At 43.3% G+C, this 13,936-nt stretch overlaps 1 protein-coding gene across 1 annotated transcript in view; it reads left to right on the top strand.

The window, feature by feature from the left end:
* The window catches only part of LOC126108864 (speckle-type POZ protein homolog), a 531,541-nt gene that overhangs the window by 516,157 nt on the left and 1,448 nt on the right, over positions 1 to 13,936 (top strand). The window contains exon 2 of the mRNA XM_049914228.1: positions 7,144 to 7,720. Coding sequence (XP_049770185.1) covers positions 7,155 to 7,720 — 566 coding nt within the window. The 5' untranslated portion in view covers positions 7,144 to 7,154. The remainder of the gene's footprint in view (positions 1 to 7,143; positions 7,721 to 13,936) is intronic.

Consider the following 13,936-nt stretch of genomic DNA (forward strand, 5'->3'; position numbering starts at 1 on the left):
TCGACTGATTCAGACCAACAGACAGCGTCTCACTATTCAGAACAGCAGCAGATGGAAGATTTGAAGGTCGACACAACTGAATCCGGTTTGTCTAATATCATCGAATTTGTCCACCGTTTTCAAGAAATCTGAAGGGACCATCACAATTATGTTTGCTTACGACTGTAATTTTTTTTTGTATCAGCATTTTGTGTATTTTTCGTTTTCTTTTCTGAGTAGTTTTCGCTGCACCGATCCAGATTTTCATTAATTATAAATTAACATTCTTTGTTTATGAACATGTATTATTGCAATAAAACACTAACAAGAGAAATTGGGTAAAAAAATTTTAAAAACCCATTCCAGCTAGCAGAACGGTTTTTTTGTCAAGGTGAAATTCGCTTAAGACCTAGGTTGTATTGCACTAAGTTGCGTGAAAAGTGTACAGGGTGTTGCAATTCGTTGACAAAATTAAGTTATTTCCTGGTGCCCTCGAAGAATCTGCTTTGGCAGAATTGCAAAGAAAAACAAAAGGACTTTTAATGCTTCAATATTTAAGAACCACTTATTAGGTTTACATTTTTCTCATTCTGATCCGTAGATATATTCTGTGGCTAAGTTGTAGTACATAGTTTGTTAATTTAGATATCACAGTGAGTAAGCAGTTGCGAGGAAAGTGCAAGTCCGAAAAAATTCTCCCATCAATGCGGTCTTTTGCAGTACGCCGACTAAACCATAAGAGCAACAGAACTTGATTCAGTACTGATTTGTAGACGTCAAAAAGACTACCAAATAGTATACAAAAGCATATGTTTATCTTTTACAACAGTCACACTCGACATTTTTGTGTTATATAATATTGTGCGAGGCACCTTCCTAATACAAAATGGCCATTGCATTTCAACCGTGAAAGATAAACGTATGCTCTCGACGACTTTTATTTAGACTGTTTGAGTTCTGGTACTATGTAGCTTGACGTAGATCATATGCTTTAGGCATAGTATAACTAGAGAGCCTACTGATAGCAAACATTTTTAGTTTATGTGGCCAGTTAAAAGACGGCTGAGCGTAAGCATAGCTAAGATAACTCCCGATTAAACCAGATTTCAAACAAAAAACACCATTAAAATCAATCCGTTAGTTTCGGCGCTACGATGCCCTCCCTCCTCCCCGCTCACACACACGCACACACACACACACACACACACACACACACGTAGGAGTCAAACTTATATAACACCCATCGATTCTGTGTAAGGGAGCTGAAAATAAAATGCCTAGACACAAGGGTGCAACATTTTATAATTCCTTAGATAAAAAATTAATGTCAGCGTTCATCACTTTCCTCAAAAATACTGCCAGTTTTTGTTCAGTAGCAATCGGCTCCTGTGCATTACACCCATTTGAATCAATAGCGTGCTTTACTATTCCATGTACTTCAGAAAACTGCTTTCTGGTCATTCTGAAGTAATTCGTGAAATCAGTGTCACTCATCTTGGTCGTAGTTTGAAATTGTCCACATGTTTTTCTTTCATACAAAATATATTTATTTGTGGATTTGAATTTTTTATTTATTAATGAATAAAGCAACACTTCCTCTTCAGCGTTAGTATCCGAATCTGATTCGGAACTCAAGTCTAACAATAACATCTCTCTTACTCGCGAAGCACACATCGTCATTCTGACAAGCAGTACGCCGGTATTCGGAGTCTGGCACGCGCGCGTCACACCGACTAGGGCACACTCGTCACATACGCGTCTCAGTATGCGCAGGACCACGCGACACGTGTCGAACGCGCGCGCCGCGCGGCAAAATCGTGTCACGTCACACGTGCTATACTCGTCTCAATTTGCGCCTAGCCTTAGGAAAACGCGCGCTGCGCTGCGTCGCGCCACACGCGCTATATGCGTCTCAATTTGCGCCTAGCCTGGAATCCTAAAAATGAAGTGAACTGGCCGGGAGATGATCCCGTTTGGGGTTGCTCGGCCGGTAGGAGAAAGACCTCCTGTTTCACTCGTATTTGTCGGTTTGCGCGGCGGTGAAACCGACCGGCAATGATGGTGGCCGAACAAACACCGAGACCCGTAGAGAGGGAAAACACCGACTCGGCCGGGAATCGAACTTGGGACGCTAACCACGAGACAATGGACTGCGGAAACTGCTGCACAAATCGTGAATGCGAGTCTGTGTAGGACACGCTGTGTCACATGCTGTGTGTTAAAGCGGTAACGGACGGCAGAATTTCGAAATATTGACAACGTGTAGCAGATATGAGATGAACTACAATGTCGCATTTTGTGTGTGTGTGTGTGTGTGTGTGTGTGTGTGTGTGTGTGTGTGTGTGTGTGTGTGTGTGTGGGAGGGGGGAGGGGAGTGAAGATGCTGTAAAAAAAACAGTGCATCAAGTAACGCAGACAAGTAGGAACAGAACGCCCATTCTGCTGCCTTTACTTGTCTAATGTCGCACCCAACATGCGAATCTGGTTCGGGAGCTTTCCTGCATAATAACAAATAATAAAATGAGAAATAAAATGTATGTAGCCAACGTCGAATTTTCTACCCAAATTGGAAGTTACTAAAAGTCCATGTCGATGAAACTTCTTTTCGTGTCGTCTGTGGCTGAAATAAATCCGATGCGATCCGTGAGCGGTACGTGATGCCTGACTCCTTTTGGCGAGCCAGCTGACCGGCGCTGCGCATGCGCACAGGCTCCGCCCCCAGCACAGCCGGCTGCCCTGCCGCCCCCTCTGGGCTGACGCGATGCACGCCGTCTGACACTGCCGGAAAACCCTAACAGCAGTGCAGCGACGTTTTAGAGATCGTTAATCCCTGAAAGTTCTCTTGAGAAATGCTTGGAAAACTTGTTCTCTGCTCCAGATGCCACACATACACTCCTGGAAATTGAAATAAGAACACCGTGAATTCATTGTCCCAGGAAGGGGAAACTTTATTGACACATTCCTGGGGTCAGATACATCACATGATCACACTGACAGAACCACAGACACATAGACACAGGCAACAGAGCATGCACAATGTCGGCACTAGTACAGTGTATATCCACCTTTCGCAGCAATGCAGGCTGCTATTCTCCCATGGAGACGATTGTAGAGATGCTGGATGTAGTCCTGTGGGACGGCTTGCCATGCCATTTCCACCTGGCGCCTCAGTTGGACCAGCGTTCGTGCTGGACGTGCAGACCGCGTGAGACGACGCTTCATCCAGTCCCAAACATGCTCAGTGGGGGACAGATCCGGAGATCTTGCTGGCCAGGGTAGTTGACTTACACCTTCTAGAGCACGTTGGGTGGCACGGGATACATGCGGACGTGCATTGTCCTGTTGGAACAGCACGTTCCCTTGCCGGTCTAGGAATGGTAGAACGATGGGTTCGATGACGGTTTGGATGTACCGTGCACTATTCAGTGTCCCCTCGACGATCACCAGTGGTGTACGGCCAGTGTAGGAGATCGCTCCCCACACCATGATGCCGGGTGTTGGCCCTGTGTGCCTCGGTCGTATGCAGTCCTGATTGTGGTGCTCACCTGCACGGCGCCAAACACGCATACGACCATCATTGGCACCGAGGCAGAAGCGACTCTCATCGCTGAAGACGACACGTCCCCATTCGTCTCTCCATTCACGCCTGTCGCGACACCACTGGAGGCGGGCTGCACGATGTTGGGGCGTGAGCGGAAGACGGCCTAACGGTGTGCGGGACCGTAGCCCAGCTTCATGGAGACGGTTGCGAATGGTCCTCGCCGATACCCCAGGAGCAACAGTGTCCCTAATTTGCTGGGAAGTGGCGGTGCGGTCCCCTACGGCACTGCGTAGGATCCTACGGTCTTGGCGTGCATCCGTGCGTCGCTGCGGTCCGGTCCCAGGTCGACGGGCACGTGCACCTTCCGCCGACCACTGGCGACAACATCGATGTACTGTGGGGACCTCACGCCCCACGTGTTGAGCAATTCGGCGGTACGTCCACCCGGCCTCCCGCATGCCCACTATACGCCCTCGCTCAAAGTCCGTCAACTGCACATACGGTTCACGTCCACGCTGTCGCGGCATGCTACCAGTGTTAAAGACTGCGATGGAGCTCCGTATGCCACGGCAAACTGGCTGACACTGACGGCGGCGGTGCACAAATGCTGCGCAGCTAGCGCCATTCGACGGCCAACACCGCGGTTCCTGGTGTGTCCGCTGTGCCGTGCGTGTGATCATTGCTTGTACAGCCCTCTCGCAGTGTCCGGAGCAAGTATGGTGGGTCTGACACACCGATGTCAATGTGTTCTTTTTTCCATTTCCAGGAGTGTAGTTCGGTTACGGTTCTTCACAGCGGTTGTATAACTGTGTTAGGTCACCCGAAATATACGCAGAATGACTGAACATGTGTCGAGGTGCGGCTTGCGCTAAACTGTAACTACGCAAGTTATAACGGAGCTGGACTTCCGTTTAATTAGGATGTTTACATGAGGCGTGCGCCTAATTTTCCCAGTTACTTTGGGAACGCGTATGTTCCGAGGAATAATGAAAATACGAAAAAATCCAGATACACTTGTAAACGAATTGTTACTGTGCGACTGGTTTTACACAGTAACGAAAGATAAAAGTATGGAATAAATAAACGGCATCAGCCATAAGCTTAGACGGAAAATAACTCGAGATCGGTCACCAGGTCAATTCGTGAGCAAAAATTACTGTATGATTATTAATTAATAATCTCTCTGCATAAAAGGGAATGTCCTGCCCGTCTGACCCATGTCCCAGCCCAAACCGAAACTGGAAATCTCCAGGAGGTGCGTGTAAGAAGATTGCGCGAAATTTCAACCATAAGGGGGTGAAATTGGGATGAAGGATTTTTGAGAAATGTCTCTATTAAGGTAATTTTGGAGGTAGAACTACAAAAACTAGTGTTTGGTTTCTCAGTCAGAAAATAAAAAAATACGTGTTTGAGTGTTTCTGGAAATTCAACCCCTAAAGGAGTGGAATAGGGGATGAAAATTCTTAAGAAAATATTTCATTGCATTAAAAAGTTTCAAAGCTGCATTTATGAAAGTTGCTGTTTCACCTCTGGGTTAGGTATAAAGAAATATTTGTCACGGTATGGAACTTGTAACCTCCTCCGTGACATTTGAAAGACAATGTTTAAATATAAATGGAGCAAAGTGTAACCTCCCCACAAAAATGTTAAGTCAATTCAACAAAAAATGAATGAAATCTCAGCTGATATGAATTCAATAAAAAATGAAATCTCAGTGACAATGAAAACACAAATAGACCGAAATGTCGATCTTTAGGCCCTGATTAAACTCAAATTCTTACGTCAGTAATACTGCATCTGCTCTTATTTTTCGCATAGCTTGGAGGAAATGCATCGCAAATATATATATATATTTTTTTTAATTTAAGGGAGACTTTTCTTTAAGGAAATGCAAGGAAAATATTATTTCAAAAAGGGATTCTTTGTTTTGTTAAAATGCTTGGTTTGAAAACAAAATTATTATTGGGGCGATTCTTGAACAAATTAATTACACTTAAGATCCATTACATTATCAGATGTGCGCAAAGCTGCTTCATTACCTTATTTAAAAAATTTACCTCGTCCTGAATCTCGACCATAGAGCCATGTCGACGCCCGCCGACTCCTCACACACAACTGCTAACTCGCAACAGCAACTACATGCTCTCGCGACTCGCTACGTACCACTACTGCCTCGCAGCAGAACTGAACTCTCGCGCGCTATTACTCTCTCGCAACTGCACTGACTACATGCTCTCTGGTCAGAGATTCTGTGGCTCGCCATCGCTGCCTATGAAACGTACGCGTTTCAAACTTGCTATGGAAATATCTGCAGAGCAACGCAAAAGGCACGATAAAGAAAAACTCTGGACTCCAGCTACCGGCATCGCATTTTGGTCAAAACTACATTCGGAAGAGACCATGCTTACACGGCCTTAATTAGCGTGAAAACCTGTAACGGTGTTCAGTTTGTGCAAAACGTAAAAATCTGATTAAGTTAGAACAAAAAGTTTTCTGCCGGCCGTACAGACCAGGCGATCGAAGCGGCAGTCCTTTCTGGACTGCAGTCACGAACCAATCAGGCGAGAACCGAACCAGGAGCTCAGACGTCGAAACACGATTAATACCACGAGAGAGAAAGTCGGTCGTCAGAAAACCAGGAGAACAGTTTGTGCCGAACATGCGTGTAAAAGTCGACGGTTTGCGAAACTGTTAGCGCATTGAACAACTTTGCGTTACCCACTGTGATGATAGGTGCTACCGATGTCATAAATGAAAATGTTCTCCTGATCTTACACCTCTGGACTACTTTCTGTGGGGTACGTTAAAGATGAATGTGTACCGTGATGTGCCTACAACCCCAGAGGATATGAAACAACGTATTGTGGCAGCCTGCGGCGGCATTACACCAGATGTACTGCGGCGTGTACGACATTCATTACGCCGGAGATTGCAATTGTGTGCAGCAAATGATGGCCACCACAGTGAACATCTATTGGCCTGACATGTCGGCACACACTCTATTCCACTCCGTAATTGAAAACGGAAACCACGTGTGTACGTGTACCTCACCCCTCATGGTAATGTACATGTGTGTCAGTGAAAAAGACCAATAAAAAGGTGTTAGCATGTGGACATAATGTGCTGTTCCAGTCTCTTCTGTACCTAAGGTCCATCACCGTTCCCTTTGGATCCCTACGTAATTCGGTGCTCTCCGATACAGACGATCGAACAGCGGAGGAGTGGTATTCAAGCGTCAAGTTTAGGTTACAATATCTCCGGATGTAATTAACATTTTAGAATCAACAAACGGCACTGATTACGTATTTGTTTGTATGTTCAAATGTGCTAACAAAACCAACGGGGTTCCAACTAAAAAATGTAGTTTTATGTTAAAAAACATAGTTCCGTGCATTTTTTTATGGTTTGTGGTAACCAATTACACTAGCCCCTCTCCTCACGTTCGGTCTGTGGAATCGGTTCGTCAGTATTTGATGTGGTTTACGAAATATATCCAGCGGTAACGTTAGGTGACTCACCCTGTATTTATCAACTGTCGCTGGAAACAGATGTGGCTGTCACTCGTAGAAGTATTGTCAGTCACCTGTATGCTGAAACGGCTGCTCCGTGTTGCCGTGTTTCAGAATCGTCCGCAATGGAAGCAGTTAAGGACATCACAGAGACGGTGGCTGTCGACCTGGGGGACCTGCTGGACGCCGGGGACGACGCCATGGTGATACTCGAGGCAGGTGACACTCGGCTGGTGGTGCACAGGGCCGTCCTCGCGGACAGGAGCCCCGTATTTGCGGCCATGTTCGCCCACGACACCCTCGAGGCCTGCACTGGCGTGGTGAGGATTGCCGACATCGGGGGCCCGGTGCTGAGGCAGCTCGTCTCCTACCTGTACACCCAGCGGGCCCCCCAGCGGCCCGGCACGGCCCCCCAGCTGCTGACTGCAGCGGATAAGTACGGGGCGTCGGGGCTGAAGGCGGAGTGCGAGCGGCAGGTGGCCGCTCAGCTGACCGTGGAGACCGCGGCGGCCGCGGCCGTCCTCGCAGTCCGCCACTCCTGCAGTGACCTCAGGCGAGCAGCCATCGAATTTATTAAGACTCGTACCCACGAGGTGATGGCCACTCAGGGGTGGGCAGATGCGATGCGGAAGCAGCCGGAAGACTTGATCGAAGTGAGCCGGTTGCTGTACGATCCACCACCACAAACCAGGTAAGTGTGAGACAACCAACTCATTCGTGTCTCTCGGTTCTAGGTGTGTGTATTTCCAACTGTATAATTTTTCCCACTGAATTTTCGCAGATGTGTGTCTGCTGTAAAATACACCATCGTAGACAGTCATTTCACGATAGCTCACAATGCTATCATTACCCTCGTGTAGCAGTTTCAGTGAACCCCTAAACTGAACAGTGTTCATTACCAGGTATGTTAGCTAACAAAAACCATCAAAGAGCCAGTTTGTGGGCATTATATTAAACTACATGTATACAGAAAGTGGTTGTTTAGGTTTTAGCATCAACTGTCATGACAGAGGGTACACTCACTGTGTGAATAGAGCACGAGGCAGACTGCTGTGGACACAAAGCTGTATTGCCCAGCATAGGCTCAGACACAGTGATGGGTGTAGTTTGCAACCGGCAGCCTGTACTGGTTGCTGTAGGCCTGTTCCCATGAAGTGGTCTCTAAAGTTGTCCATTGCCTCTGTGGCTGATGACACCTTTGAATAGTGCCACACTGCATGAAGATGATGACAAAGTCACTTACAATCGACACCTCGAGCAAGGTAGTGTACTGCAGAATGATTATAGAGGATGGTGGTAACATTTTTACAAATTTAGATGGCTGATGTTGACCTGTGGAAGTTTCGTCTTGTATAAAAGCAGATTATCGGAGTAATCACTATTCACACCTTAGTATTACAGCTTTGGCTCTTACGTAGTTGTCGGTCACTTTCTTTCCACGTGCAAGCCATATGCCAGTAACTATCCCAAGATAATTCTTAGTTCTCTCCAAATCCAGATAGTACACGGAAGATGTTAATTGCTCTAAAGGCACAAAATATAAAAGAATGCTCTGCTGTGAGGGCTTGTACGGAGGATGTTCAGAAAACCAGGTGAAGTAAGCATCGGTGCCCCAGTGGCTGACTGCTCACACCTCTTGCAGCCTGAGACCACCTCGCAGGATCACAGGCCAGACCTAGCAGCAGTTCCAGCTGGTCCCATAAAATTGAGTCTTCCCACCTCGCTTTGTTCACCTCTGTACTCAGCATTACATAAAGCTCACGCAGTGCTTGGATACGTTCCCTTCTGTGACACACAGAATACCGTGCCTTACTGTGTATTCGATGAACAGGTGTCCACCCTGTGTGGGTGTGTTTCAGTGGATCTATGGCTTCACTATAGCCACCCAGTGAACACTACAGGCTTCCATTCTCCTGTGGCACACCTTATGACATTATCTGTCCCATCCATTGTTGCTGTTCCAACTCTGATAGTCTGTGACCATTAAAGTGTCTGTGCGACCAGAGATACCATTCTTCTGCACCATCTTACAGTTACATATGTTCATACAAGTCTAATAGCCACTAACACTGATAAATGATCATTTATTTTTCATTTAGATTTTAATACTTATGTAGTATTTTATGTGCTATTTGACATATTGGAAATCTTGTGTTCGAGATGACACTGTGCATTCCCTGAACCAATTGTAATGAACATAGAGCCAGTGTTGTAAATCATTCAGTGTCTTTCTCTTTTATTCTATAAAGATTAACATCAAAATTCATTGTTCAAGCAATAAACATATTACAATTGTTATTTACATTCTTGAAAAAAATGTAAAACATTACATTATTCCAAACTCGTTATGCACGCTGTGGGAAATGACTCGAGCTCTTATGTTTGAAAAAATTTTTGTTAACGGGAATCTTTTTACTAACAGTTATCTTTGTGTACATTTTAAAAATTCTCTTGATGATATATAATAGATTCTTGTCGTGATCTTCACCTAGTTCACTGCCTCATACTTCCCACACTATTGGGTGTCAGTTACAGACAGATATACAATGTTTGGTTCTGGAACTGCCTCTGTCTTTCACTGATTCTACTTGACACCCCCCCCCCCCCTCCAGCCTCTCAAAATTATACATAGTATTACACACAAATTTTATACACCACAGGTACATATGATTTTAATAATTAAAATAAGACGTATAAAACCACATGTAAGTAGAATTATTTTTTACTTCATACAGTGTCCACTTCACACAGTGAAGTGATACAGTGTTTTCCCATTTTTTGGGGAGGATGTCTCACTATCCCATGTTCATCCTACTCCCCCTTGTACCCATGCCAGCCCTTCTAGATAGACTTCAGATTCTCACGGAATTTACCAGTCATACCTATTGTTTGTGGAGGACAAACTTAATTTTATTTCAGTAGCAAGTTTACAGCACAACTTACATCATCAATCACAAACATTGCTCATCACCCCCCCCCCCCCCCCCCCCCCACACACACACATTAGTGTGTGTTTTTCCATCACTGGGGAATGACACGGCTTACTTTAACTACCCCATGGTTTCATGTGTGCTTACACTGTGAGGATGCTCACTTGAAAAATACTTAAATTCCTGTCAACCGTATTTAATGAATGAAATTGAGATGAATGTGGTAATACTGTTATGACACGTAACTGTTGCACACCCACAGTCTCTTTCTGTTGTCAAATCACGAGTTTCACCGTGCCTTACTGCACGCTGTACTGATTTCCTTCTCCAGCTCAATTTGAAACACGCTGTCAACCATTTCATTAGCTGTACCTTTCAAAGACCAGTTTTAAGACAGGCTTTGAACGATGTCTGATGATCAAAGTATCACATTAATTACAATACGAAATGTTCGACAATCAGACGAGTGTCGTGCCTGTCAAATTTATATGCGTGTGTTACCATGCTCAGAAGCAGCCAAATTTCCTGAACTGCGTTCCACCTGGTTTGTATGCAGGCACATAACTTTCTTGCACTTCGTCTATTATCGTCCATATGAAAACCAATACCACAGTAATGTAAATATCAGAAAACCCTTTATCAGAGATGATGGTCCTCAGTGCTTGTAAACTGAAGTGAATTACAATAAATGAGATTTCAAAAAGCAAGATTCAGCTTCAAACTACATGCTTTTGTATTGGACTGGGATCCAGGACTCCAATCCGGTCACTACAGATCTTAACTATCATTTTAACTGCATGTAACATCATATGCACTTTTTCAAACTTGATATGATGGGGCATAAAGTTTTGTTTTGGGCAGGGATTGTGAATGAAGCACAATAAACTGTTATAATTTTATCTACCAAAATTTTTCACCGCTAGAGGGATGATGAAACTGAAATGATTATACAACAAAGTATTCCCCTGCTGCATTTCGAACCCAGCATGTATCATGTTGTTTTCTAGCCACATATAGATACACAATGTCAGTTCATTTCACCACCAGTGAGATATGCTCATGTCTGAACTAGAAATTATGCGAGGAAAAGTTCTGTGCTGACTGGGACTCTTAACCCTGTATATGCTATCACCACTGGCTACACACCTGTCAAATTCTTTTCCACCAGCCACTAGGAGTGGAATTTATAAATCTGAAATGATAGGATAAAACGTTCTCTGCCTGTTTCATAGTCAAAATTGGCACCAATTGTTATTGTTGATGTTAGCATGCACAAATGCTAAAAATCGTAATTGCTTTCCACATGTTATTTGCAATCCGAATGCTACAACGTGAAATGACACAGCGAAAATTTTTGTACCCAACCAGTATTTAAAACCAGACCTTCCCCTTTCATTGAAACCTGGAAAACTGTGGAATGTTGGGGACTCAACAAAACGATGGAACTGTATTGTCCGAAAAGTGTTAAAGATGGCAGAAAGAGATATCCAAGTTAGATTCCCAGTTCAGCACCAACATTTTCAACATTGCAAGTTCAAATAAGTGTGCTGTGACTTTACATGACAATTGTTTCAGGGATGAAATAAAATTTCTGGTGCAAGAAAGGTTAATGGTGAGCTTCCACTAGCTGGACGTCTGCCTCTGTCATGGCCCAACATACACCGACTCTCCTCCAGCAGGTAGTGAAGGAGCGTCGGCTTTATTGTAGATTAGGAAGGAAAGTGGAACCTTATGTTGTTAAACAGAAGTCACCGGAGGCAAAGAGGGTCTGTTAATACTAGTCAAGTGTTTGGCTGATCAGTGACTCGAATATAGAGCTTAAGCAAATGAAGCCAGAGCAATTTTAACAGACCACCAAACTACTTTCAATGCAGTGCCACTGTTTTGCTGTTAACGAAGGATGCTCGTCACTGGATGAGCGTTCCGTTTCCCTGGAGGTTCATTACAGCCTTTACAAAACATTCTTTTCCTTGTTAATCCATATCAATGGTCACTAGTTGCCTCAGCTACCTAATATGTACTTTGGAGTTGTTTTTGTAATCACTGAAATAAAATCACATAATTGTCAGCTGCACTACTGGCATTATTGTAGGCTACAGAAATTTCTGCAGGAAGTGTTTTTTCCCACCTGAGCTGCTGTGATCTTGTAAGAGTTTAAGTTACACCAACACTAGATCGTACAAAACAAACTCAGCAACAAGTATCAATCAAACTTCCAGAATGTTCTCCATTGTCACATTTATGACTGCAGTAGTGTGCCATTGTGTCAAGGAACGTTAATTATTTTCTAGTTCTTTATTATTGTGATAGAGGCTTATAATTTTACTAAAAGAAGAGATGCATTATTAGAATTTCTTCTCTTATTATTAACACCATCAATCTTGGCAAAGACGAGGCTTGTCTTTAGTAAATGTAGCTCATGTAGCACAGATAATCCCTCCATCTAAATTCCATGTGGAAAAAGGAGGCCTAAAAATGTACCGTGCAAGTGCGTAAGAAAGTCCATAAATTTTCCTCATGTAGCATACTACATCGATGCATGTAGCCTAAAAGGACCACCCATAATTTAACTGAAACAGGTAGATTCATGCATAATATCATAGACTTTTGTCTGACATGTTGTCATGCAGGTTGGAATAAGTATATTTATCAATCATAATTTTTTATTTGTAGCTATAAAGTATTCATGGAGTGACTTATTGAATATTGTACTCTTGAAGGTCATGAGGATTGTTGTTTAAACCTTCGAAAATGGTGCATGAAGTATTTTGTGCGTCACAGTATATTGATAATTTTTACTTATGGACCATCTGACAGCAACTGAATAAAACACAATTTTAGTGCCATACGCGTTTTGAGTTTATTTTGTGCAAGGCGTTATCAGTGGCCTGGAATATGTACATATGTTAGCTATTTAATTTACATTTTTGTCACTGTGCCTATAGGTTATAAACAGTTCTGGTGGTTGGTATTTCCTATTAAGTAGTAATGTTTTGAACTGTACTTACAGGTTGTGTGGACAATTTCTTACATATTACACTCCCATTGCATTTTTGGTGTTGTTCTTCTTATGAATGCCAATTTGCAGTTTTTTCCCACACTCCACAGCACTATGAACTGAAAGATTGTTTCAATGCAATGTTTTGGTTTATCTGTTTGTGTACACGTTTGTGTGTGTGTGTGTGTGTGTGTGTGTGTGTGTGTGGTATTTTTTTTATTTTGGCTCTGCTTGTGTGTGTTAGTTTATGTGTGTAGGTCATGGTGTACCATCTGGTTCTTTTCTGTGTGGTGCTCTCAGTGTGTGTTTGTTGAGTGTGTTTGTAAGTTTTCAGCTTGTGAGTCCTTTTGTATTCTGGAAATGTGTTTGTTTTGTTGTATTATTTTGTGCGCGTATGTGGTAAGTGTGTCAAAGAAATTACGTCAGGAAATAATTTTCTCATTTTCAATTGGTTAGTTTTGATGTGGTGGTTTACCAGTATGGCTCAATCGATTACTGCCAAATGTCATGAAATGTGACCAATTAGCCATCATGCGGCACTTTAATTCAATAGGAAATGTTGAGGAAGAAAGAAAGAAGTAATTAAGTGTCAAACATCCCATCGACTGCAAGACCATTAGAGACAAAGTAGAATCTACAGCTCTCAAATGTTAGAAAGGAAATAGATAGTGCCATTTCAAAGGAAAGGTCACAGTATTTGCATTGCTTAGTTTAAGAAAATAAAGCAAAACTTAAAACAGGAACTATTTGGCTTTACCTTCATAAAACAAAAATGTTTGGTCCTGACAAAAAAACGTAAAATCAAAGGCTAATGTGAGTCCTCAGAATGTAACAGTACACATCTGGTGTAATGAAGCTCTTTCGTGTTAAGAAATTCTTCCCACGGATATGTCCATAGTTATTAGCATCCATTGTGTTCATGGTTGTCTGCAAAGATTTTTATTGTGTCGTGCACATAAAACCAGAGGAGAAAAGCGAT

This window comes from Schistocerca cancellata, chromosome 11, assembly GCF_023864275.1.
Source record: "Schistocerca cancellata isolate TAMUIC-IGC-003103 chromosome 11, iqSchCanc2.1, whole genome shotgun sequence".
NCBI classification, from domain to species: Eukaryota; Metazoa; Arthropoda; class Insecta; order Orthoptera; family Acrididae; genus Schistocerca; species Schistocerca cancellata.